Here is a 27,624-nt window from a genome sequence, read left to right as displayed (position 1 = left end):
TACAAAGACGTGACACATAGAAAACACCAGTAAAACAAGAAAACCATGAGTGGAAATTAAGGCTGACAACTAAAGTACCGAACACTAATCAATAATCAAGTCAAGTCCAAAATAAATAGATTTTACATCACCAGAGTAGCTGGTACTGGAACTGTCCTGACTTAGTACAGGCAGTTCAAATGAAATGGTGGGTTAAATCTAGATTTTATAGCGTGCCTCTTTCATTGTGGCATGAATGTATCGGTGGTGATTAAATAACATTCGCATGTTATAGTGTCATAATAGGTAAATCTGTGATCATATCAGTACAAGGAATTATTTCCGAAAAGCAATCATAATTTATTGTTTTAGAAGAAACTGGGTGTTTTTTAAACATGGACTGATATCTGAAAAAGAATTTGTTAAGAGAACTTTTGAGACACAATGTTTCATACCCCTGATTCGGGAATCTGTTACAAAGATATGTGTGATGTTCAAGGAAATCAGAGTAGTAAGTACTAGCTCTAACACAGCGAATCAATCATGAAATATAAACACCATATGCACGAGATGAAGATATATTTTAAAAACTGAAGTCCTCTCTTTTATAATAAATCTTAGTACAGAGATGACCACTGTTGTCAAATTTTAGATGAAGGTCCAAAAAAGATCGTTTTGGTAATACAAAATATTGCTGAAAATGTAATAATTTGATTTTCTTTTATTAGATAAGCCATCTGATAATCTGGTAAAACACCAATATATAATGTGTACATCTATACATTAAATAAAAAGTATAAGTAAACTTGAGAATATATAAATATTTGATATAGGGGTACTCCTCACCCAAAGATACAAACAACACAACAATAGGTTATGATTCAGGGCCTAATCTAGAAGGAGAAATGAGCAAAAACTTCTCCTTGGTTTGTGCTCACTTCTCCCATTTGTCTTTGACAGGGAGAAGTTTTTGTAGTAAATCACATAGACAAAAATGTCAATATTGTTATTTTTCTAACAAAATTACTAAAACTTCTTCATGTCATCAATGTCTAGATTAGGCCCTGTGATTTTAAAATGAAAGACAAAGAGGAGCATAGCTACAAAGATAAAATAATACATGTTTTCGATTGCTAAAAAAATGTTGAACAAATGTAGTTCCATATCAACATGTATAGCTGAACCACAATGCAATGCTTTAAATTGCACAAATTGGGGATGACAAAACTCATGTTAAAAATTGTAGCTATGCTACAAAAAGTGGAATACAATAATATTATTCCAGTAAAAACAAACATTACCATATTGTATAAAATGTTATTTTGAAAGGTTTTTTAAGTCTAGTTCTGTCTAAAAACCAGGGAGAGGATGATTCATCATATCTTAACAATAATTAATGAAACTGTTAAATACATTTCTTGCATCCTAAAAACAACTCTTTATATTCATTTCATTGGATCTGCTATACATGTATATGTAAAATATTTTTTGACTGATGATACTCTAAAATTTTGTTAAAAAATATTCCTGTACTTTTCTGCAGAAGAACTTAACCAAATTATAATTGTTTATATATCCATTGACCAACTCTCATTTGCACTTATATTTTTGAATACAGTGTCTATGAAGAATTTCCAATCAAAAAACATCTGGGATTAAGAAATGTATAAACAACTATTCATAACTTTCTGCCTGGTTTTTGAGCCAGAGCTTCACTAGTATCAAGAGCAATGGTAAGTTAAAAAAAAACCAGCTAAATTTTCACTTCATAAGAGCAAACATTTAAATAATTGCAAGACAAAACAAAATAGTATTAATTGCATTGGACACCAACACAAATGTTACCCAAATTTTTCCACTGTCACAGCAGGACCCAAAATCAGTTTATACATTTCTATGATTATTTTCGAATTTGAGAAAAAAAGTTTCAAAATTTTCAACCAGTGACCATTTTGGAATGCAGGCCATGATAGAAATTTCAATATTTGCATGCACACCTCTTACATCAATAACATAAGCAAAACACCTAAAATCTATCCCAGCCTTCCTTTTGTGACACAGCACTTTGTAGTACAATTTCATTGAGATCCATACACTTATACTCCAGTAATTGTCTGGACACCAAATGAGAAAAATGATGACAGTGCTATACCATCATATGAATGGCACAAATAAAGTGGTCATATATTATAAAAGACTAAAAAATTGTAATATACAGGTACTTCATCTTAGAACAAATTGTGAATAGTCCTTTTTCATATTTAAGGAATGCAAGCCAGCTCGGCAAGTTTTTTTTTATAGGAATGTAACCCACCAATACACAACACCTTGGTAGGAAGTCTCATTAAGGAGGAGCAATATACAGTTTTCTTTTCACATTAGTAAGTATGGTAGCTAAATAGTTTGAAACAAGTTATTTAAAAGTAACCAAGTACTTACCACAGCGCCAATAAATCAAATACTTGAATTTGAAGTATACTGCTGTCTATTGCCCAAATCTGACATTAAACCAGTCTGTCAGATTGGAGAGTTACTTCCCTTTGCTTAGTTTTTTTTTATACAGAGGTCGGTAATATGAGAAAGGACTATTTGGTACTAGCAAAAATACTTATTATACAGTATCATATTTATATGTTAATTAAAAGATGTTAAACAACTGAAAAAATTCAGAATAAAATAATGCAGATATGATCAGTTACATGTACATGTAGTGCAAAACAATCCTACTAAATTTGATCTAAATCTGAGGTATAACATTTACTGAGTTCAACAGACAAATCTGAGGATAAATATTTACAAGTACTTCAAGAAAGTTTTGTAGATATGTTTAGATTGAATAAATAAATACCCTACTGATAACAAAAATTTTTGCTACTTTAAAACAATTCATTTGTTCTTTTTTTATAGCTGAAATTATTTTCTATCAACAATTGATATTCATTGATTTGCCAGCTTGTCTCATACCATCACTTACAAAACAGAAAATAACATAATTACTTGACTGGTAAAATCATATACAATTGTTACCATTCAACTGCATGTTTTGCAACCAAAGCCTAGTAAAGAAGGTAAATCAGGCCAAATACCCAACATTTTTTCTTCTCATTTTCTGGAACAATAAAAACTACCCTACTAAGGCAAAATTAGAAAAGATGTGTGTTTCTTATTACCCTATTCACCCTATTTTTATCAGTTAAAAATTGTATATCCTAAATTTTATTTTGTGGTAATTCTCTAGAATTTATCCTGATATTTTACAAAACATAGAATTTCAGGTTGATCAAACCTATTACACAGAGCATTCTTTTCTGTCATCTTGCATATTCATTCAGAAGTATGTATTCTATATGCGCAAATAGTACTAGAAAAGGTAAAAAAAAATGATAAATTTTTCAAAAAGATTTGGCACAAATATATACATGGTAAAAATACAAACATTAATTTCTTAAACCTTCTTTCAAGGGGGAGATAATTGGTAGGAAAATAAGCTGAATCTATATATAAAACCACCTACACTTAGGCTCAACTACCTCGAAATTAAATTTGGTGACCTATATTTTTTATCCTTTAATTTTACAGTATGCTAGTTCAAGGTCATTCTTGAAAAATATTAGGAAATTCTTTCTACTAAAAGTATAATTTAGGTATGTTCTACCTTAAAGTCAGAATGTTTTTTTTTCCTTTTCAATAGGAGAAGGAACTGATGAGGTGGAAGGCTACATATTCACCATTGTAGAACTTTTATTAAAAAAAATAGTAAATACTTAGAGATCACCAAAAGGTCTTCAATAAGTATGTAAACAGAGATCACCAAAAGGTCTTCAATAAGTGTAAACACACCTTTAAGTAAGCTCTGAAAGTTCCTAACAACAACAGTAATAAAATCCAGTAACAGAACGACTCACATGACAAAAAAAGTAAAAAAAATCCCTATACAATAATTTTATGGTGAAATAGGAAACCCACATATTATTTTTTTGGCCTAATAAGTTCAGAATTACAACCATGTCTTTACTTCAAAATATTTTGAACTATTTATTAATTCATAAAACAAATAGATTTAAAATATCACAGACGATTCAGTTAATTTTTTGGTTCTCAGCCTTTTGTGGATTCCCCATCCCTCATTTTTATTTCTTATCAATAAAATAAAGACAAGCAGTAATTCCCTCAATTTGTTTTTTTTTTCTAGTTATGAACAACGTAAAACATGAAAAGTACCCTCATCATTATTACGGTCAATTAAAAGTAAAAAGAAATAGTCCCTTCATTGGTTTTTCGTAAAAATGGCCTAAGAACCAAATAGTTAACTTCAAATTGCCTTAAACATAAATATTACAACCTAAATGGACATTACAGCAAAAACGATATTCTTCTTCATTAGACGTATTAGATTTTCTGTAAAAATGGATAAAATAAATGTTTGATATTTAAAAAATATTGAAGGGGAAAAGTGAGGAGGAAGGTAAATTAATGTTACTTTCTAGTTTTATTTCAGTAGCCCTTTTCCAGTTAACTGATCTTAGATATAATTCATGCAAAGGGACATAACTCATACAACAGGTGCATTGCCTCATTGAGGTAAGGCAGATAAAGAAATGTTTTCTCTTTGGAAAGTAAAACAATTTAAACTTACTGTTGTTGTAATTTTTTTTTCAGTTCATTTATATGTTACCAAAGTTTAGGTAGTTATATTCGACAAAAACAATTATAATTGACTGTTCTTCCTTAGCTACATGAGGCAGCCAACCAGTCTGTCTGGTGTTTGAGTTACTCCCCTTTGCATTATATGTCTAAGAACAAGTACGAAAGCAATACTGCATAGATAAAGAACTGTTGCAGCATTGATACTCTCCAATGAAAAAAATACCATAAAGTTTATACAAGCTGTAGAAAATAAAAAATCATGTACAAAAATCACTCACTTAGGAAGTCGGTTTATGAAATATTGCGATTTTAAATGTCAGAAAACAACAGAGTTGTATAATGCTAAAAAACCAGTCAAAATATGTTTAGTTCCATATCAATAATAAAATGCTATAATCACAAAAACACTAAGGGAGAAATATTTCTGTCCACTAATTAGTTTGGTTAATACAACGTACATCAAAATTAAAAAAAAAAAACACTACAAGAAAACTTCTGTAATATCTCACTAATTTAGATCAAAACGTATAGAAATCCAAACATAAATTGATTCTGAAATATTTAAAAATGTTTAAAAAAGCAACCCATTAAGAAATCCCATCACAGGCCAGTACTAGTTGCAAGTGTTTTTACAACTTGGACAATTAATTACTGTAATTTATAAATCAGTGGCCAATCCAGAGGGAGGGTGCAGAGGATTTCAGGGTGTTGGCATCCTCCTTTTTATTTGAAAATTTGTCATTTTCAAGTGTAAAATTGACAAAAAAATGGTAAATAATGCCCTAGCAACCCCTTTTTCTAAGGAACCCAAGATGGCACCTCTCCTCTTCAAAAAGTCTGGATCCACCTCTGTTAATTATAATATTTCATGAATTACTGTTAATTTGGTCCTTTAAGTATATTTGTCCTCAATTAACATCTTAAACCATAAACAATCATTTAGTTAACATTTAAAAGTTATTTTCTATGAGCCCTCACGAAAGGTTACAAACCAATGTCAGACTGAAATTGTAAAACCTGAAATTATGTGTTTAATTAGTATTCAATGCTTACTGAAAACCGTAAAATTTCAAGTCAGTTTTATTTCTGCATTTTTTTTGCCATAAGAAAATAGATTGGTAGCAGAAATTCTAAAAATCCAGTTTACTGAATTTTCTTTTTTTTTCATTACTGATATGGAACTAAATGTTCATTGCTATAATTTTGTATCCATAACAGATCTCGGTCTTTCAATCACAACATTTTCTTGGTTAAGGGGGTTCACATGACTTGGCATTGGAACCATTTTCCCCCCTTTTTCCTCATCTCCCTTATTCTGTACTTGTGCAACAGCAATATGTAAACACTGAACCCATTGTTCTATATTTTGTTGTCCCTTGGCTTTGAAGGTGTAAGTCTCGTCACCCGTGAAGATTTCAAATGCTTTTGGAATGTCTCGAATACCTTTTCTCACTGCTTTAACACTCTGTATTTTACTGACTGGTAGTGTCTCCTTCCTCTGAAATAGAATAAACATCTAGGGTAAGCCATATCACTCTAAAACATAGACTATGAAAAAAAATATCATGGTCATATAAAAACAGAAAGGAGTACAACATTCTTACTAAAATTGCATGTATTTCATCCTTGTGGGGTTGTTGTCTCTGACATATTGAACAAATCCATTATTGTTATTTTTTGAAGTTTTTGAATTTTTAAATTCTCTTGAATTTAAGTGTAAGTTTTGGTAAGAATCAGGCAAAATTTGAAAAATCAAAAACATGCAGATCAGACGATACAATTTTATTCAATGATGCTTTAAATATTTGAAAAGACCATCATTTGCTCTCTGTATCACAGGATTTACTCAGAAATTTTTACAACAGACTGTTAGAAAATGAGGTTTTTACAGAGTTATCAGCCCTTAAATGTTCATTTTCAGTGCCTTTTAATGAAATTATAACTCAATTTAACAAAATGGTATGGAAAATCTCGTCTGTTTTCCGCAATTCTGATGGTGCAAATAGTCTAATTAAACACTCAAAACTGTAGGTTTTTGCATACCATGTTTCACCCATTGCCTGATGCTTATAGAGACTGACACTTAGATATAATATGCTACTCATATGTACACAAATCACTGTACAAGAGTTAAGGATGTTCGCTGCTTTGTTAAAAAAAATAGCAAGAATTTCATAGGGTTATGAAATCTTTTAAGACCTTTCATGTTAAAAACAATAGGAATAGAAAAGATGATGGGTCAGTGTGCTGATTTTTGGAATATGTAAATATTTGAAAATTTGGCAAGAAAAGGATTTCTCTGGATTTTCCATGGGTTTTGTCTTAGTAGGTTTAGCTATCAAAAGCCCTGAATAAAGAACAAAAATATTAGGAAAATTTCTCAAATAAGACTCTAAATTTATAGATGACCCTTTCTAGTTGACATCATTATTCAAAGGGAAAAGCCAGAGGACTCTAAAAAGGTCATCTGAACAGAAAGAAGAGTGTTGTTAGATCCTACATGTAGTGATGAATGGGACAATCGATAAGTTTAATTTTAATTAGATTAGAAATTACCAAAATGTACTATCCACTAAAAACTGTGTATCCCTTACATAAGGAGGTTTAAAATGGCTATTATTCTAAATTTCATATTATCAAGTAGCAAAAAATTGTAAGAATCTTACATGGTCACTTTTATTATATGTCATGTGTGCACCAGACAAGGTGAAATATCTTGTTTTCCATCTCTTTAAAAACTTCCACTTTCCTTTCTTCTCTTTTAACTGGCCCTTTAAAAAACAAATCATACAAAATTATATTATGAGGAAAAAATAAAAACAAAACAAAAATTATGACTCATTCAACAGCCACTGAGACTGAATAAGTTATTACTTCCATCTGAAAATGTATTAAGAAATCTTGGAATACTGTAAATGTATTAATTTTCGCAGATTCTATCAAGTGAACATATTCATGATTTTGGTCATTTCTAAAAATGTTTAATAGTGTTAATTTTGAAGGTACTATTTTTTTGCTATTTTCTGTCCACCATGAAAAAGGCGAAAATTAGTACATGATGAAAATAAATACTTTTACAGTATAGTCTTTTAATGGTAGTGTATTATTGCCTGAAAAGCAGAGGTATGGTACAAGTAATCATGCAAAAGTAATATACCAAATATCTAGACATTAGAAGCTGAGAAATCTGTTATACAAATTTCCATTGTGCATCACATAAACAATGACTTAGTCATAGGATTTACAGGATATAGATTGGTGAGGAATCTAAAAAAGGGAAGGCACAGTGCAAGTCATCATGCAAATGTAATACATTAAACATTTAAGCATGCCCTCCAATAGAAATTGAGAAATCCGTTAAAGAAACGTGTAATGGCACACTGATGGACAAAATGATTGCAATATAGCCCCCATTACACTGATGGACAAAATGATTGCAATATAGATCCCATTACACTGATGAACAAAATGATTGCAATATAGATCCCATTACACTGATGGACAAAGAGATTGCAATATAGATCCCATTACACTGATGGACAAAATGATTACAATATAGCCCCCATTACACTGATGGACAAAATGATTGCAATATAGCCCCCATTACACTGATGGACAAAATGATTGCAATATAGCCCCCATTACACTGATGGACAAAGTGATTGCAATATAGATCCCATTACACTGATGGACAAAATGATTGCAATATAGATCCCATTACACTGATGGACAAAGAGATTGCAATATAGCCCCCATTACACTGATGAACAAACTGATTGCAATATAGATCCCATTACACTGATGGACAAAGATATTGCAATATAGATCCCATTACACTGATGGACAAAATGATTGCAATATAGCCCCCATTACACTGATGGACAAAATGATTGCAATATAGCCCCCATTACACTGATGGACAAAGTGATTGCAATATAGCCCCCATTACACTGATGGACAAAGTGATTGCAATATAGATCCCATTACACTGATGGACAAAATGATTGCAATATAGATCCCATTACACTGATGGACAAAGAGATTGCAATATAGCCCCCATTACACTGATGGACAAAATGATTGCAATATAGCCCCCATTCTAATGAGTGGGGATATAATATATTCATAATTCTGATGACTCACAGCCATAACAGGAACACCATTCTGGAGTAGGTCTCCCATCTTTTCTGGATGATTGCATACAAAACATGCCCATTGTTTCTTCACAGCATTAAACTCAAAAACATCGAAGAAACGGAGACGATTCAGTTCCTGCAGTAGCAGATCTTGGTCCTGTAGCAATAAAGTAATGGTTGTTGTTTACTATTTATTTGTATGACTTCATGTTAATTTTCAAACAGTGCAAGAATTTGCTATTTTATTAGTGAATACCTAATGTTAGCATTACGATATTTTAGTATCTAAAGCAATGGTTTCAAATTATTTTTAAAGTTTAACAAACTAAATCAAGAATGCTACGCATAGCCATATGTCCCCTGCCACTGTAAAAAGAGTTGAATTACAAATGTTTGACACTTCTATAAATAGCAGATTCAAAACATATGTGCTTTCATAAGTAAATGTGGCGATTCAAGGTTAATGTATCTTAATGAATCAAATCAAGTTAGGTTAAGAATTCTTCATACAACGAAAAAAATCCACAAAAAAAGAATGTGCAAAATGAACGAAGTCCCATAACTACCATAAAAATTGTCAAATCAAAATAGCAGTTAAGTATAATCAACTACATATGGTGACAAACAATCCTACAAAATTTAATCAAATTCCGTTAGCTGTTTCTGAGTAGTTGCGTTGCGACAAAAAACTGTGCGCAATACTTCCAAACTTGATACTTCACTCCCTCATTTGATAACATGCACCTTTTGACCTCCATATTGATTTGGATAAAAAACTACAATTGGAGGTGGTGCACAATGGGACTATATAATAAAGATTCTGTAAAAGTATCATCCAATTCTATTCAGTGGTATAGAAGGAGTGATTGATAAGAGATGGGTACACCATGTCCCCATATTAACAAAAGACAAAGTCACTTTTTGCTTTGTGAAGCCCCCAAATTGAGTGTGATCAAAATCTAAAGTAAGAAGTCCACAACTAGAACATGTAATAAAGATTCTGTAAAAGTTGCATTCAATTCCATTCAGTGGTAGAGAAGGAGTAATTGATAAGAAAAGGGTATTCCCATGTCCCAATATTCACAAAAGACAAACACATTTTTTGCTTTGTGAAACCCCCAAATTTATTGTATCAAAATCTAAAACAGGTTGTGCACAATGGGGACATGTTATAAAGATTCTGTGAAAGATTCGTTCAATTCTATTCAGTGGTATAGGAGGAAAAATGGATAAAGATGGGTGCTTCCTATGGAAAAAAAAAGAAAAAAAAACGGACAGACATCCCTATCATTTTGCAAGTGGGGGTATAATAAGTTCCCCATGAAGAATAACGCAATACCTAGAATTTGACAATTGACATACAAATAATAAACCAGAATGTAAAAATGGCGAAAAAAAGGACATAACTTTAAAGAAAGTAAATGCTTTATACTTTCAAGGAAAATTCTTAAAGGAACTCCTAATATCAGTTCCTAAGATAAACAAATATATGATTCAGAGGTAACTGGTATCCCTCTAAAATTCACACTCCATTTTTACCTTGGCTGATGGGAATGATGAAGTTACTATGGTTACAAAGCTGTTTTGTCCTTTCTCTGAGATTACTTCCAAGCAAGCTCTCAGGGAACTAATGTTTGGGTCATTCTGGCTCAAAGCAGAAGTTGACTGGGCCTGAAAAACAATAAAATTTTTTGTTGATGTACCTGTACCCAACAAATTTATTATTTGTGAATGTACCGCTAACAAAAAAATTTTTTGTCTTTGTACCAGGACCTATATATGAATCCATTAAGAATCTTTGCATCAGCACATGAAAGCAACCATGTTGTGCTCTAAGAGTTATGCTAATGAACATTTTGAATGTTTAAGTACCGATCCATATAAAATTCAGACACTGCCTATGGTAAGGTGATTCATAGTGTACTAAACCCACTGAACAAACAGTGCTTTGTTGGTCTACGTTTGCTATATATTTATGTGACAATAGTCATTTCTGTATTTAGATCTGTACTTTTAAGGAAAATACTCTTTAACCTCCCACTATAATCAACCAAATCAAACCAAATCAAGAACAATAACTCTTGCAAAGTGCTAATTTCATGTACAATCTATATAAATTTTATCTCAAAAGCTCAACACCCAAATGAAACACTAAGACTGGTTATGTGGTATATAGCCGGTTCTGAACAAGAAATAAATCTGAATTTGGTGGGTTTTTGACAAGTATAAATCACCTCCCGTCTGATTTTTATAAAGATAGATACTTAATCCTTAAGTAAGACTATCCACCCTTACAAGCATTTCACAAATAATTACATTCCTTTATGCACATGAACATAGGATCCCTTCAGGAGGTAGACCTAGGGTAAGGGACATAACTCTTACAAATCATTGGAAAGTTTGTGTAAAGCATTTTACATCGATCTGTTCTAAGCATCAAAATAACTTGGATTGATTTCATTCTTTTTCAAATGAAAGCTTAATAGGCTTTGGTGAAATTGAATATTATACAAGCATATCACTGATTTTAAGAGTTAAGTCCCTTACACTAGGTCTACCTCCTAAAACAGTTGAGGGTACAAGTAATGTGGACAAACAGAAGACTAAAAGAACAGTCAAATACTCTCAAAACTTCAAAAAGTTATATACTTTACTAAATTATAAATGGACTGGTAATTTGTATATAGTGCACAATTTATTCAATACAAAATAAAGAAAATTAAACATAAAAGGAGAAAAGACATGAACTTTGAAGACTGCAAATTAAATCATTGTTCTAGTAATGACAGAGTTCTATGGAAGGTGACCAGTGGCAGATCTATTTACATGAATCAATCTTACATAGAACATTATCCCACAAGGAGCTATGGCATTTTTTTAATCCATGAGAGAAATTCTCATTTTTTTTCACTCACTCCATTCTTGAAAAAGACAGAATTTCTCATGGAAGAAAACTTAGATTTTCTATTAGGACCTGCATAAAAACCTTTTTAATCTTTCATAAGTTATATAATAGATAACGAATTACTGAATGATACAAAAACCTATTTTCACTAGTTAACTGGTAACCCTCATACCTGTATAGCGAGAAACATTAAATGTATCCACGTTTTGGGAAATTTAGTATCTAAGGTAAAATAACTGTTGCCATAGAGACATTTTTCCTTCTGGTCTCCACACAGAAAGAACAATCTGACATACTGACGGTGTCTTCCATCTGCAATGAAAAACTAGTCTCAATTATCTGCACAATTTTACATTCTGTATTTATTTCGCAGTGTACCATACTAATTTTCACTATTGTCACAGTGGAAAGAAAGTTGTGAAAGACAGTACCAATAAAATGGCCTTTAACATCATATAGCACTAATACCCGTAATTTTTGTTAAAAAAGGCGAAAAATTGATACACAAATATATGCAAATATGTTACTTTGATCTATATATTCAATTTCATCAATAATTCTTTTTTGTATTTTTATTTATTCAAAGCAAAGGGAAGTAACTTTTCAACCCAACAGACTGGTTTACTGTCACATTGGAGCAGTGGAAAGCAGTAGACTTCAAATTCAAATATTTGATTTATTTGAGCTGTATTAAGTACTAAGATACTTTTAAATAACATATTTGAGTGTCAGTCCCTGTATGAATCAGGCAGAAGGTGATACATGGTATAAAAAAAAAAAACAATCATTTTATAGTGTAATAATTTGCACAATCAGAATCAAGAAAAAAAGACAAGATTTTCTATATCATGCTGGACCACTGAGTTACAATTTCATTGAAGTGTACTGAAAATGAACATTTCAAGGGCAGATATCTCTGGCAAAAACCTCCTTTTTTCAAGATTCTATTGAAAAAATTCTGAGCAAATCCAATGATGCAGAGATCAAATAATGGCCTTTTTCAAATAAAGAAAGCATCCTTGAGTGATATTTTATTGTCAGATTGTTGGGGTTTAGACATGCATGTTTCTGATTTTTCCCTTGTTGCCTGATTCCTATTAACACTTACACTTAAAACCATTTAGGGACTTACAGAAGTGGAAATAGTTTAAGTTTCTATAAAAAATGTTCTCTACTCTCCCTTTCCCCAAAGAGACTGCAAACCAGGTTGGTATGTATTGGTGGGTTATGCCCATTATGAAAAAAAAACTTGGTAAAATGGCTTGCATTCTTAAATATGAATATTCAAATGATAACAAAAGTTGCCATTCAACACTGATTTTATTTATTTTGTCCGTAGACTATACTTGACAGGCCTTACCATGTAATGAGTCTTAATACATGGATATCAGCATGATTTGTTTAGCTGCAAAGAACCCATTTCAAAGATAATGGAAACAGATTACTACTTGGAGAGCAACCAAATAAAGATAGAATATATTTGAAAAATTCAGGCCTAGGCAATAATCACTTTCAAGACTTTAAAAAAAATGATATTCCACTTATAAAGTAATATCTATATATATATAGAAAGGTCTGAAAAATTCCCAACGATGTTAGAACTGTCAAATTTGCCATGCAAATTTTTGGTCGTTCCCTCCGTGGGACTTGAACTTGTACTGCTGTGACATCTATGGCAACACCGCCTGCACTAAGTCCAGCCCCCTAGACCACTCAGCCAGCTAGGCTATATAAAATATAGCTTTCGCTGGCCGGGTCATTCCTCCTCGTAGGATTAATCTAGGGCTGTAACTTAGTACACGATGTATGGTGGTACGGGACAGTTCATTTAGATGTTAATTTGTAGGATAGAGGATCAAATTAATGATGCATGTCACAATTTGCATTGCAAATTTGACAGTTCTAACATCGCTGGGAATTTTTCAGACCTTTCTATATGTTTATATATCTTCCCTGTATCAATTTGATCTGATGGAGCAGTGTAGCAAATAAAGTCGTCACATCTTCAAAAATCTATAAATGAAAAGTGGGCTTAAAAACAAATAACTTCCATAAGGAAAATGATGAGTGTAAACTTACTTATAATACCACATTTAGCTGGAATGGGAATTCGGGCAGAAAACTGACAAATAAAGTTTCTGATTGAAGCCATGTGTTTCTCACAGAAATGCTGGATTCCATCTCTTACTGGCTCAGCCTGAAACAGTACACAAAGTATATTTTTCCGCTGTTGTTTTGGGTGCATTCTACACCGCTGTGCCTGGTTTGTGCATTTTTTTTTCTTAATTTAAGCTAACAGATCTATTATGTGATAATAATTTAATTTGATTCGTAACAAGATTTCTGACATGTTAGTTCTCTTTGAGCTACAGTCCCTAACTATTTGATGGATCAATGACCAATGATTGAGTGGTCGTTGATGGATCGATAACCAAAGACCGGTGACTGATCTGATCACAGTTTTGTTATGTAAAATAATGGATGATCCTTTTATTAAACTTTTCAATGAAAAACAAAATGTTGATTTATTATTTTAAGCTCCAAGTTAATTTAATAGGACAATTTATTTTGTTCCAATCAAAATTCAAAAAAAAGTGCTATGATGTCATTAATGATTGGTCCACGTAATCCCTAACAAAATAACGTTTTGATTACCAATCAATTCTAAATATTTGGTCAGTCACACATTAGGCATTATATTTAAGGAATGTTGCTAATTTTGTAACCAGGTTTGGTCCAATTCACACCATTTATAAAATGTTTCACTGTTTATGAAACCAGGTTATTTCATATAACCTGTTAAAAAATTGGAAACATTCCTTAAATGGATGCATATACGCATTAAAAAAGTTAATACCAGAGGCTCTAGAAAGCCTGAATGGCTCATCTAGAGAACTTGAAATTATGTGGTCATATCATTTGATAATTTAAAGTTTAAATGGCCTTTCATGGGCATCTTGTTTAATCAAGCAGTGGATCTTCTGCAAAGTTAAAATTGGTCATGGGATTTTCATGTTGTTGAGCAAAATGTGAAATGTTTAAGGATGACGGATGCAAATTGATGGCTTAAGCTCACTGGAACCTTTCCAGCTCAGCTAAAAAAACATGGACTCTGATCCTGAAGTGAAACTATTCTAAATAACTGGTGTCTATATTTAAGCTGCTTTTCTACTCACAGGAAGTGGTGGCCCAGTCTGAGTACTTCCAACTGTCAATAAACTTCCAAGTGACCAACCATCAGACAGCAGTGTAGGGGCTGGACTCACCGGTCTCTCAAACCTAGTGTTTGTAGAACTGTTTCTGGAAATTTGAATGAAGTTCAAAGTGATAGCCATGATAAAATCCAAACTAAAATGATGAACATGAAAGAATCTTTGAATTATACGATATAAAAACATCCTTAAGGCCAAACAAAATCAATAAACAATTTTTAAAGAGAGTTTCTTTTTTTTCTCCTACTGAAGTTTATATTGGTCTCATTTCCCTACACGACTGATTTCATTCCCTACCTGATTGATTGATTTCATTCCTTACCTGATTGATTTATTTTCAACCCTACTTGATTGATTTCATTTCCCTACTTGATTGAAATCATTTTAACTCTACTTGATTGACCTCATTTTCACCCTACCTAATTGATTTAGGAATGCTTTGTTGGCTTGAGATAGTACTTTGAGATATTGCATTGTGTCTAACTGCTACTCCTGTACCTGGGTAAGTTGGGGGATTCCCAACAGTTATTACAGTCACCTGACCTTCAGTCTGACTGGATACCGATCTGGTCTCCTTTCCTGGAGGTGGTGATGAGCTAAAATGAATGACACAGTATGTAAATAAAATGTTGGCTTTTTTACCAATGTAAAACCACTGCCAAAAAAAAATTGCATTTCTTTCAGATTATATGTTATTCATGTGAGTTTTTAATATGAAATTAATATGACTCTCACTTAAAATTTTCATGTAAAAATTCAAATTTTTATCTATTTCATATGAAGCTTCTTCCAAGTGACTTTTACATGGACATGTGTTGAAAAACTTATTTGCTTAATTCATGCAAAATATTTCTTTTATCATGATGGCACATTCTTAAAATCAAGTCAGTCAGAATTTATATCAATATAATCCAATGGCAAAGCCATTATCTACACACCAACAAATCTTTTATTTTAATACTGGGGTACAATAAAACTTATAAAAACCAAACCCCATTTTAACTTCAGAATTTGACTGGTTTAAACAGGTGTTCAGTTTACCAAGGTTCAAAATACCGGTACATTTAATCTGACATGAAAGGACTTTAAAAAGTGTCTGATTTAGACAGATTTTTGCTTTATTCAGGGTTTGGTTCATACAGATGTTTGTTTTATTACCGGTTTGATTCAACCAAATTTTGCTTTATTCAGGGTTTGGTCCAGACAGGTTTTACTGTATCTAAAGATCATAGAGTAATCAAAAATGGCTATAGTCATAATAGTGCTATTGGAAAATGCTATCTTTTTTTTGTAATGAAATTTGTTCATGGTGGTTTTGCATGGTATTTGCATGGTATGATTTTCTTGTGGGAGGGATTTACCATACAGGCCAGTTCATCCACTTTTTGTGTAAGATTTCTTTCTGTATGAGTAATACACAAAATTGGCTTGGAAAATCAAATCAATACAATGGGATTTTTTCCCCACTTTTTCACCTCAGATGCTTGTACAATGTATTTGTTTTTTTTTTATGGCCAAAAATACCGATCATGATTTTTTAATAAAAAAATTTGAAGTGAAAAAGAAATATGAAAAAAATATAGCTCCATCCACCCCAAGAAAACCAAAATGTCTGTGGGCATTATTTAATAAGATTTGTTTATTGAGACAAAATTTGGCTTTAAATACTGTCACTTAAAGAATAAAAAAACTAAGAGCAGAGATCACTGGGTGATACCCCTGCTTCCATCTCCAGAAACCAGAATACCACATTTAAGCATTTAGGTGGGAAAACAAAATAGGAGGTGCACAATGGCATCATATAACAAGGAGCATTGAAAAGTTCAGTCATGCTGTGATTTCTGAGGAGTTGTTGATTAGAGAAGGATCCCCACTTGGTCTACAAATGACAGTCCATTTTTTTGCATCAGGAAACCCCACAAGTCATTCAGATGGAAAAACAAATGGGAGGTGCACAATGGCATCATGTAATAAAGAATCTGCAATAATTTCATAAAATTCCATTTAACGATTTCAGGCGAATTGCGTCTATAAATGACACATCGGGAAACCCCAAAAAAGTCCTTCAGATGGAAAAACAAAACTGGAAGTGCACAATGGCATCATGTAGTAAAGAATCTGTGGAAGTTTGATCAAATTCCATTCAGCTGTTTCAGAGGAGTTACTGATTAGAACAGGAGACAGAAGAACAGACAAACAAAATGGTCACTATATACTTCCAACTTTTCAAGTGGGGGATTAAAAATTGTATTTCATTATACATGTACATGTAATATAAAGTTCTATAATGTGAAATTTGGGAAGTCCAATTACAGGTCAGTTTAATACACTGCACTCTTTGAATATTGTGATGGTATATTACGACACTGCAATTCTATTCTCCTAAAGATTTTGAGGCTAATATTAAAATTAAAATGAAATTAATTTCTTTTTTATAGAATTAGTTCAGACCATCACTCCCCATTTTTAAATTGTTTATATCTTCCTTTCAAAGAAGCAATAACCATAACATTTAGTTTCATATTAAGTGATTATTATAAATTTGGAAACACAAGAACTTTATGGCTTCAACTATCCACATTTATCTAGACAAAATATTCTGTTCAAATCATTTATCCTTTCATAAATTCTAATTTCAACAGTTTTTATGCCTGTTCAACCATAAAATAACAAAACAGATATATTCTAGAGATGTGTACATCATAGGAAATTGTCACAAATTACCGATGAATGAGTATATCACACATCAACATATTCATAAACACAGTGAAACCTGTCAAAACCAAACTCCTTTGGAATTTAAAATTAGTTCAGTTTAGACAGGTGTTTGGTTTATAAAGGATCAACATACATTTTTAAAGGATGTAGACCTAAGGTAAGGGACACAACTCTTACAAATCATTGGAACGTTTGTATTCAACATTTTACACCAATCTCATGTAAGCATTAAAGTAAATCGGACTGATTTCATTCTGTTTCAAATGTAAGCTTGATAGGCTTCGGTTAAATTGAATATGATACAAACATATCATTGATTTCATGAGTTATGTCCCATACCCTAGGTCTACCTCCTTTAAATGTGTTTGGTTTAAACAGGTCTTCAGATTTTTCAATCAGGGTACAGTTAAGACAGGTTTCACTGAATAGAAAAAAATAATGATATACTCCTAAAAGGCTTCACATTCCCAACAAATACTATTGTCAATGAAAATGATTTGAAACCAAAAAAAATAAATGAATTTTGAGTACAAATGAAGTAGTGGAAGGAACTATACATGCCCCATGCTCCCATTTCCTCTTACCATGCAACACTCTTCTTGTCATTTCCATTTGAATATGGATATGTTGGATACAAATAAAAAAATGGAAGGGGTGCAGGGTCGTGGTCTGACATTATTAAAGGCTGTCATATTGGGATGCAAGGTCATGGTCTGACATTATTAAAGGCTGCCATATTGGGTTGCAGGGTCATGGTCTGACATTATTAAAGGCTGCCATATTGGGTTGCAGGGTCATGGTCTGACATTATTAAAGGCTGTCATATTGCCAAAGTAGAAATACCATTTGGACGAGTAGAAGTTAAATTACACTTCCCCGAAAGACAACAAAATGCTATGTATTTTTCAACATGCATTAACAAAGGACACACTGTTTTCAATTTGGGTAAGTTGAATTTTTAAACCCTGAAGGTCAAGGAGACTAGCTCTAAGTGTCTGTGAATAGAAGAAAAGTGCAACAATTTAGCAAAACTTTAGACTTTTACATGTTTAAGGTTTCTATGGCAACAAAAACATAAAAAACAAACATATTTTATTTGCTTTATTAGAAAAATTAAAGTGTAAAAAAGTATATAAAAGAGTATCAAAATTACATAATTGTTGAAAATAAAAAATAACATACACAGAGTACATTATCACACTTTTCTTCAGAATGTAACCATAGAACATGAATACCTTAGGGGGAATTACATGTACATGTATGACAAAAAATAATCAAGTTTTTTTCCTCTTTCAAATTTAGATAAATGCTGTAAATTCATGAAGTTTGATGTAAAAGCATCCTTATTCAAATACTGAATTCCTATGATATTAATCATGATGGCCCAAAATAAATCAGCATTGCTTTAGACTATTTCTGCTGATGTTGCCATTAGTATTTTGAACTATTTATTGTACAGCCAGTGCTGTTTCTGATTTTACAAGGTCAACAAACAAAGCCCAAATTGGCAAAATCAGAAGTAAAATATTGGGGTTAAAACAGGAATTGTAACAGCCAAATCCTGTATTTGAAATAGTGGAAGAAATCATATTTGAGTCACTTAGTCTTATAGAACCTAACTTTTTTATTCTGAGATAATTATCTTTCAAGGTCTTATGAACTACCAAATAAAGAATCAAATACTCATTGAACATGTCAAAGGACATTAGAAGGGACTTTATACAATCTCACTTCAGCATAAGTGATACCAAGAAACAACATTTCAAATGTTTATTAACCAATATATTGTATGTAAATGGAAATGATAGGGCAATAAAATGCACTGCTTGATACAACCCCAGACAATGAACCCTGAACAGTTGGGTTCAAGTATGTACACACCATGTAAACTTGATACAGTGTCCTCTAAAATCAATCCTAACCTTCCTTTTGGTACAAATTCACAGCAATTCAATCCCTTTTGCTGACATTATTATCCAGGAACCAGAAAAAAAAAAACTTGTTTCTGGCCCCTCAGTGACCCCTTCTTCTTACTTGGCTCAAGTCACAACCCCTCAAATCAATCCAAACCTTCCATAGGTGGTATAGCACCTTGTTATACAACTTCAAATAGAACATTTCTATTCAAGATAAATATTATCTGGACATAAGGAAAATCCTTTTTTTGGCCCTCATTTATAAAATGATAAGTCTTAACCCCTAAAATCAAAACCAGTCTACTGTAACCATTGTGGTATAGAATGTTATAAAATTATATTGGACACATTCCTATGCTTTTACTGGAGTTATGTAGTTAAATTCCATGAAATGCTTGTTTTTTACCCCTTTTTGCCCTACAATTCTGTAATGATTGGGGCCATAACCCCCAAAATCTATACCAATATTCCTTTTGTAATTTGGAACCTAGCCATAAAATTTTATAAATATCAACCATCTAATATTCAGGTTACTGCATGAAAACCAAGTGTCTATGAACGACAACAATGACACAGATGGTAGTATCAATCAGTCTAAAACCATAAATTGTTTGGCAGTTGTATAAAAACTTCAAATTCAAAACATGAATAAAATGATCTTAACTTTTAGCTTTCCAGTATTCATCAGAAATTTAAATTTATAGTCATGTACATACATAAAATTAATGGTTTTCATAAGGGACAGAAATTAAAAATTTTGATTGAAATCAAATTTCAGTTGATATGAACCATTACAACCAAGGAAATTGGTACCCCTTGAGCAATATTTTTTCTTGGCATATAAGTAACTCTTGATAGGATGTTGGCTGGTCTATATAAGAACAACAAGGATTTCAGAGGGTTGTAAAATCTTTGAAGATCTTTTATGCAAGAACCCTATAAAAAGAAAAAATAGAATGGCAAATGTGCTTGCTTTGGAGGTATGAGCATTTGAAATTTTGATGGGAAAAGGACTTTCTAGATTTTCCATAGGTTTCGTCTAAGTAGGTTATATCTATTAAAACTACTTCAGAAATAACAAGGATTTTATAAAACCTTCCCCAATAACAATTTAAGAAGCATTTAATGAAATTATGAAAAAGCAGAAGTGGGGGCACTGGGCAAAAAAAATTCATGCAATGAAATGGATAAAATCAGAGGAGTCCGAAAATCAGACAAAAATGGCTGAACATGACCAGCAAACATCCTTAAGACAAAGCATATACTGTGAAACCTGTCTAAACAAAATTTATTTTGGACTGTATAATTTGATTATTTAATATTTTTTCAATGAGAGGGAGTTGAAAAAATGTTAAATAATCTGTTTATTGCTGTTTTGCTGAAGTATAAGGTATTAGTTTTCTATCATTTTCAGTCTTCCTGACCTAAATATTTAAGTTTTATAAATGCTGCAAGGTTTCCTTTCAGGACTATTTTTCGGCGGAGTGCTATGTGACGTCATGTATGTTGTGCAGGTATAAGATAATTTTAATTCTCACTTGACTGGCATGAGAATGAATGTTATTGAATAGCAAGATCAAAGGGATTTTAACAAAATAGTGATAAAATTTGTTCAATGTTAGTTTCATCCAGGTTCATAAGTCATTCAATCTCATGACTTCAAACAAAGTCTGGTTTACACAGGTTATTGGTCAACTCAGGGTTTGGTTTAGACAGGTTTTAAAATATATATATATATATGTATGTATACTGGTATACTGGTATACAAAAGATATATGAATTAGCGTGATTGTCTCTTCTTACTATTTTTTCAGATCCTCTTTAAGCTGTTGTACCAACAGACGTACAGTACTAGATCCACTCTGCGAGAGTTTACTAATCTCTACAATATTCTCCTCAAGCAGGTCGTGGTTGTTTATACAAAGAGCTTTAATTTCTTGCAGAATGACAGCCAAGGCTGTCTGATCCTTCATGCTTAAACATGATACAAAATAGTCCATACTTTTCTTGGCATTGTCCTGTCAATAAAAACAAAACATAATTATTACCACCAGTTGACAATACATGTTGCTTATTTTTCAGACAAGTCTGTCATACATACATGTGTAATCACTGTACCCTGAATTTATTTTTGGTATGGTTTGATATCCTGTTGTCATCAGAATATCTAATGTCAAGTAGGCATGTAACATTACATTCTAAGTAATGTCTTTAATAAAAAAAAAAATAAAAGGGAATGGAGTGTCAGCGACATCCTAAATATGTAGATCCTCCATTTTAACATGATTGACCCAAAATCTTTCTGTCGGAAGTGACATATTTCGAAAGTGACGTATTCAGTTAGGATGTAATTCTTTGAACTATAAATACAGATCCACATCAGAAATCCTCACATAGACACCAGCTATATAACAACAAAGCGGTTAATTATCAACAAAGTCAAATGTTTCTAGTACAAATAGAAGCATCCCTTATAGGCAAAAACTCATTTTACAGCTGCATTCCATGGCAAAAATGTAAGTACAATAGTGACAAGAAATTAATAGTAACAACACCCATTTTTTGTATGACCTACTTTCTAATATACAATATTGATAACATATGGTTGTTCTGGGTGGTAAGGTAATATCCAAAATGTGTGAAACATTTTTGTTACATGTGTGTATAAAACCTGCTTGAAGTACTAAGAGTTAATATGGGCCTTAACTCTGCAAAAAAACACAGACTGGATCAAAATTAATATATGATCAGTAAAGTATCATGATAAGAAATTTGGAAAACTCATTTCTCAGACTAACAGACAGAATGAATGCAGTGAATACCTTAAAGAGGTAGACCTAGTGTATGGTGGGACATAACTCTTGAAATCAGTGATATGTTTGTATCATATTCAATTTCACCAAAGCCTATCGAGCTCTCATAAGAAACAGAATGAAATCAGTCCAAGTTACTTTGATGCTTACATGAGATTAATGTAAAATGCTGAATACAAACGTTTGAACAATTTGTAAGAGTTGTGTCCCTTACCTTAGGTCTCTTCCTTAAGAGCCTGTCAATTAACTTGCTGGATGGGGACTAAAAAATCTTTATGATCAAAATCTTTCCACATACCTTATCAATATTTCCAACTGCTCCAACTATTTGTACCATTTGAACAAAATACATTGGTTGTTGCTCTGCTAAATCTTTTAGGGAAGGGAGGTAACTCACAAAGGCTCTGGGGTTTGATGTTGCCATGTCAACAAATATTATGAGAACTAAAGCTGTCAAAGTACTTGAAGACAGATATTTACAGAACTCCTGTATGTGAGGCTCCAAAATCTGGAAATAATCAGAAAGCAATGACACCTTTATAACAAGAATAGGTCAAAGAGGCAACAAACCCACCAGGATGAAAATGTCATACATATAAATTTTAAAAATCTGAATACTTATACTTTAAACATTCTACTTCAAATTGATGTTATAAAGTTCTTAAGTCATAAACATGAAATAAAAAACACATAGCTATACACAATAATAAAAAAAAAATCCTAATTCTCATCCTCACCTGTCCCAATTTTTCAGGCCCACCCAGAATATTTTATAACAGTCGTTACTTAGTTCTGGTTTGTAAAGCATAGTTTTTTGCTGCTATTTCAAAGAAAATGTTTGCTAATTGATGAAAACAAGTACAGTTGTAGCACTAGAGACACCTATACGTTGATAGAGCTGTTTCTATACATTCAACCTGGTAAAATCTATCACCAAGCACAAATAGAGATTGATAACAACAACACTAGATTTCCAGCATGAGTGACAGATACTGTAGAAAAAATGAAAAAATAAAATTCCACATCCCAACCAAATTTTTCAGAAAAGTTGGATGTGAATCTAGAATCTTTTTTATCATGGCCATATTTCAACAAAACTACACTGTATTACATTTAATTGGGATTTTGCACTTTTTATGTTCAACTTACATGTATAGCTTAAACTTATGTGAAACCTTTTTGTTTTTTTACAATTTTCCAGAAATACTTTTACTTGAGAAAGACACAGGCAGACAGAATAGCATCATGACAATATCAACAAAGCAATGTTTATTGGTATAAAACTATTTCACTGTTTGAATTTGCTGTCAAATATCTACATTTGTTGAAGAGTATTTTAGCATTATACAAATTACTTGAATCAAACATGCCCTTTTCTACATACAATATACCTTTGGTTCATTCTTTGATATCATGCCAAAAACTTGAAGCAAGCTTGCCCTTTCTGACACATCACACTCACTGATTATATTGGCAAGTTTGTCAACATTATCGATGACTGGTTTCCTGTTCTGAGAGTAAATTTGTGGCAGTACTGTACTAAGGAAATAGTTCCCTGTCAATGTACGAAAGAGAAAACTGAAAACATGAAGTTTTACCACCCTAGGCCTTTGATCTAGGAAACAATAAGGACAATCATTTCAACATTTTTTTTAGATCCAGTAAAGCATTTTCAGTTACTTTACGATATCGTAGAAAGGGATGATTTTGGACAGGACATGTGTCCAAATCCCCATTAAAACTGAAAATTATCTCCAAAAAATCAGAAATTACTCATTAAAATCTGTGGTAAGCAATCATTATTTTCTTTTGACCCATTGATTATCAAACTGGATTGTCACTAAGTCTTAGGAACATGATTTAAGATAGATCCCTACATTATACCATAATGGGTTCATCAAAAGACTGATTTATAAAAATAGAAATTAGAAATTAAGTGCTAGAACTTGTAAGAATCATACTCAGAAAAATCACACCAACTTGACAATGGGGCACATATTCATGGTGTATTGAGAACAAATTGACAGTTTGTATGTCTTATATGTCTTAGAAGTGTCAGAGGATGCAGAGAAGCAAGTTTAAAGTTACAAAGGAATGGTAGGAGAAAATAAGTTATTTTTCCTTTGATGATGAAATTGCAATGCACTCATATAACTCATTCCACAAATCACTCACACTTAAAAAAGAAATTATCGCCATTTCCGCATTCCAAATAACAAAAAGAGTTGTGTGGTGTTTTTTTTCAACACACTCGGTATAGTTTCGCTTTTTTACCGTTTGACCTTAAGGACATTCTTCTATGGAAATGCATGTCACCTTTTCACAATTCTGTTATCTGATTGGCCAAATACTGATAACTTAGTGGTGTTTGAAAAAAAAAATGTATTGAAAATTTGACATTGTGTGCCACGTGTTATTCTCTTGAAAGAAATGTAGTAACTTAGAAATAAAAAGATGAAAATTTTACAGCATCAGCTATCTTTCTTTATAGATTGTACTTGTGTCACCATGACACCACAATTCTCCTGATTCTTTCAGAGAATAGCACATAATAGAAACCATTGAGAAGTGTGTTATAGTCTTTCCCATATCTTTTCTGCTAAATGCTCAATAGGGTTGTTCAGTGAAATACTCATGGCTTACCATAACCATTAACACAGTGGAGATAACTCACCTCTTAGTATAGTACTTATTATCAGATCTACATATTTAGCCAGAGTATCAGCATTGTCAAGTGCTGCCAGGGAAAGATAACTGGAAACATTCCTTGTCAGTTCCTTATTGTTAAAACGGAGAAAATTCACTACCACTGGAATAGCTAGAGACATCACCTTGGTCTTACTGTAGTGCTACAAAAAAAAAAAAATTCGTAAGTTTTTGTAAGAATCAGGCAAAATGGGAAAAATCAGAAACATGCATGTTAAAACCCTGCCGATCTCACAATATAATTTCACTCAAGGATGCCTAATCTCTGCATCACTGGATTTTCTCAGAAATTTTTCAATAGAATCATGTTTGAAAATTCAGGTTTTTGACTCAGTTATATGCCTTAAAATTATCAATTTTGGTGCATTTCAATGGTTCTAACTCAATTTCACAAAGTGATAAGGAAAATCTCCTCTTTTACCCTTGATTCTGATGGTTTAAAATCAAACTTTCAAAATGGTAGGTTTTTCATATCATGTTTCACCAACTGCCTGATTCTTACAGAGACTGACACTTCAACAAAACATTACATTATTTTAAAAAAAAATAGTAATTAGTATTGGCAAGAAAAAATTGCTGAAAAAGTACCGGTACACACAGTTAAAGTTACCCACAACAGAGTAAGAAAAATCATCATGATAAATGTATTTTTTTCAAAATTATTCTTATTTTCCACACATGAAAAATAAGGAGCTATATTATCCATCCTCGTGACAATTTTCATTTTGGAAAATAAAACTGCCACAGAAATTTCAGGATTTTCAATATAACAATGATAAGAGGTACATGTACTGCATTACTTTGAGAAAGATGATAGTTTGGTCTATTGATTTATGTCCTAAATGTTCATTGGTTGATAAACCATACATGTATGGCAGGTTATTTAGCAGTTGTAAAATAAATTTAGGAACTTTGAAGCAAAAGGGTATACAAAAAATTTGGCAGATGATACATGTAAGTGGCGCACATGTACTAATGAGACAAAAGTAAATGTTTTGCAGAATATAATTTGGTGTTTTTAGACAAACCTCCAAAATTACCCACTATACAGTATCAATAACATCTGATCAATCAAACAGACCCTTGTTTGTACCAGTCTGTAACTTCAAGCCAAAATGTCATTACTGTTCCTTAGATAAAATGTGCTTGATGGACAACAAGTAACTCCCAAGTTTAAAATGTTTGGTTTACATGTAGCTTCGCTGAGGATAGAACTTCCCTCCCTTGAAGGGCTTCACACTAAATACCATACTCGACCATGCTTATGGGGAAATATTAGGAGTAACCAAGTATCCCATGAAAACCAGATTTTGAGCTGGCTACCAAACTTTTTGGTAGAATTCAGTAAATATAAATAGAGAATAATTAACAGAAATGTAATCTGGGCTACGTGGCTCAAAAATGCCAAGTTTTACCCCTGAATTGTTACTTCCATGGGACCACTGAGGAGGTTTGGAGATGGCAGCAGGTGTGTGAGGACTATAGTATTATAGTATTATTGTGTAAGGTTTTCCATTAGGGTTAGTTATTTATCCAAGGCATAGCCAAAGTCCAATATAGCTAGTCGAGCACCAACAACTCAGCCAATATGGAAAACCTTAGACAATTATACGTGTATTGACTAACAAGTCAAATACGTCATGTTGGCCTAGCGTCATACTGGCCAAGGCCATTATGGATTTTAACCAGGCCAATATGACATATTGTGCAGGTGAAAGCTATATTAGACATCCCATATTGGCACACTTTTGTATTTAGTATTGTGTTGGCAGTTTTGAGCATATTTAGGCTAATATTTGAACATTAGTCAATAATATTTTGTATTGATTCAAACATACCATAAAAATACAGCTCATAATGTCTGATGCTATCTTAGCATGAGGAGGATCTTTGTCTGGAGAGGTTGGATTAAGGTCATACTTCTGACAAACTTCCAACAACAACACAAGTGACTTGGAATGTGTTTCAATGGAATCAGTCTCCCTACAAAATACAGGTAAATTTCAGCAATATGTTGATACACACAATCATAAGCAAGAATCCTTGTAAAATGTATATTTTAATTCATGTTATTAGGTCAAGTAGACTTACATGATAGATTCACATCCCACTTTCACAAAAAATATGGGGCGGTTGCAAAGGTCCGGAAATTTTGACAGCCCATGCCAGACATTTTATCAAACTTCAGCTGACGTTTTGTCAGTCTTTTTACATGCTCAGATCGAAAATAAACTTTGTATGTAGTTATTTTAAGATAAATATTGGAAAGTGTGTTATTTCATCACATATTCTGTCTTTTACAAAATATCAGAGCGAGTGAATGTGTTTGGTTTTGACCACACGTGGACGTTCCAATATGTAAACAAAACATCTTATCTCTCTGACTTTTTCATCACATAGGCAAACAGCCGAAAACTTCTGAGTGATGAACAAATTGTTGATTATTTATAAAAGAAAATCGCGAACACATTTTGTCAATATATTGATTTAAATGGTCTGTTCACTTCTGTGTTAAAATGATTCAATCGACAAATTAATAATTACAAACTACATGTACGACTGATTCAAAGTTTCAGTTCCATGTGCTTTCGT

At 32.3% G+C, this 27,624-nt stretch overlaps 1 protein-coding gene across 2 annotated transcripts in view; it reads right to left on the bottom strand.

Annotated features, from left to right (window-relative positions):
• Positions 1–685: 685 nt before the first annotated feature.
• The window catches only part of LOC148602176 (ventricular zone-expressed PH domain-containing protein homolog 1-like), a 30,273-nt gene continuing 3,334 nt past the window's right edge, over positions 686–27,624 (bottom strand). For both annotated transcript variants that reach the window (XM_088554797.1, XM_088554796.1), the window contains exons 3-15: positions 26,871–27,015; positions 25,001–25,175; positions 23,718–23,881; positions 22,625–22,834; positions 21,317–21,531; positions 15,299–15,475; positions 14,844–14,967; positions 13,747–13,864; positions 11,840–11,979; positions 10,302–10,433; positions 8,770–8,919; positions 7,293–7,397; positions 686–6,124 (exon numbers count right to left, since the gene is read on the bottom strand). In XM_088554797.1, coding sequence (XP_088410923.1) covers positions 5,822–6,124; positions 7,293–7,397; positions 8,770–8,919; positions 10,302–10,433; positions 11,840–11,979; positions 13,747–13,864; positions 14,844–14,967; positions 15,299–15,475; positions 21,317–21,531; positions 22,625–22,834; positions 23,718–23,881; positions 25,001–25,175; positions 26,871–27,015 — 2,158 coding nt within the window. In that variant the 3' untranslated portion in view covers positions 686–5,821. The remainder of the gene's footprint in view (positions 6,125–7,292; positions 7,398–8,769; positions 8,920–10,301; positions 10,434–11,839; positions 11,980–13,746; positions 13,865–14,843; positions 14,968–15,298; positions 15,476–21,316; positions 21,532–22,624; positions 22,835–23,717; positions 23,882–25,000; positions 25,176–26,870; positions 27,016–27,624) is intronic.

Source organism: Perna viridis, chromosome 12 (assembly GCF_037379345.1).
Source record: "Perna viridis isolate PV_CMFRI_1.1 ecotype Kerala chromosome 12, ASM3737934v1, whole genome shotgun sequence".
In the NCBI taxonomy this organism is placed as follows: Eukaryota; Metazoa; Mollusca; class Bivalvia; order Mytilida; family Mytilidae; genus Perna; species Perna viridis.
The sequence above is the reverse complement of the archived record's forward strand: the minus strand, read 5'-3'. Positions and strand labels throughout refer to the sequence as shown.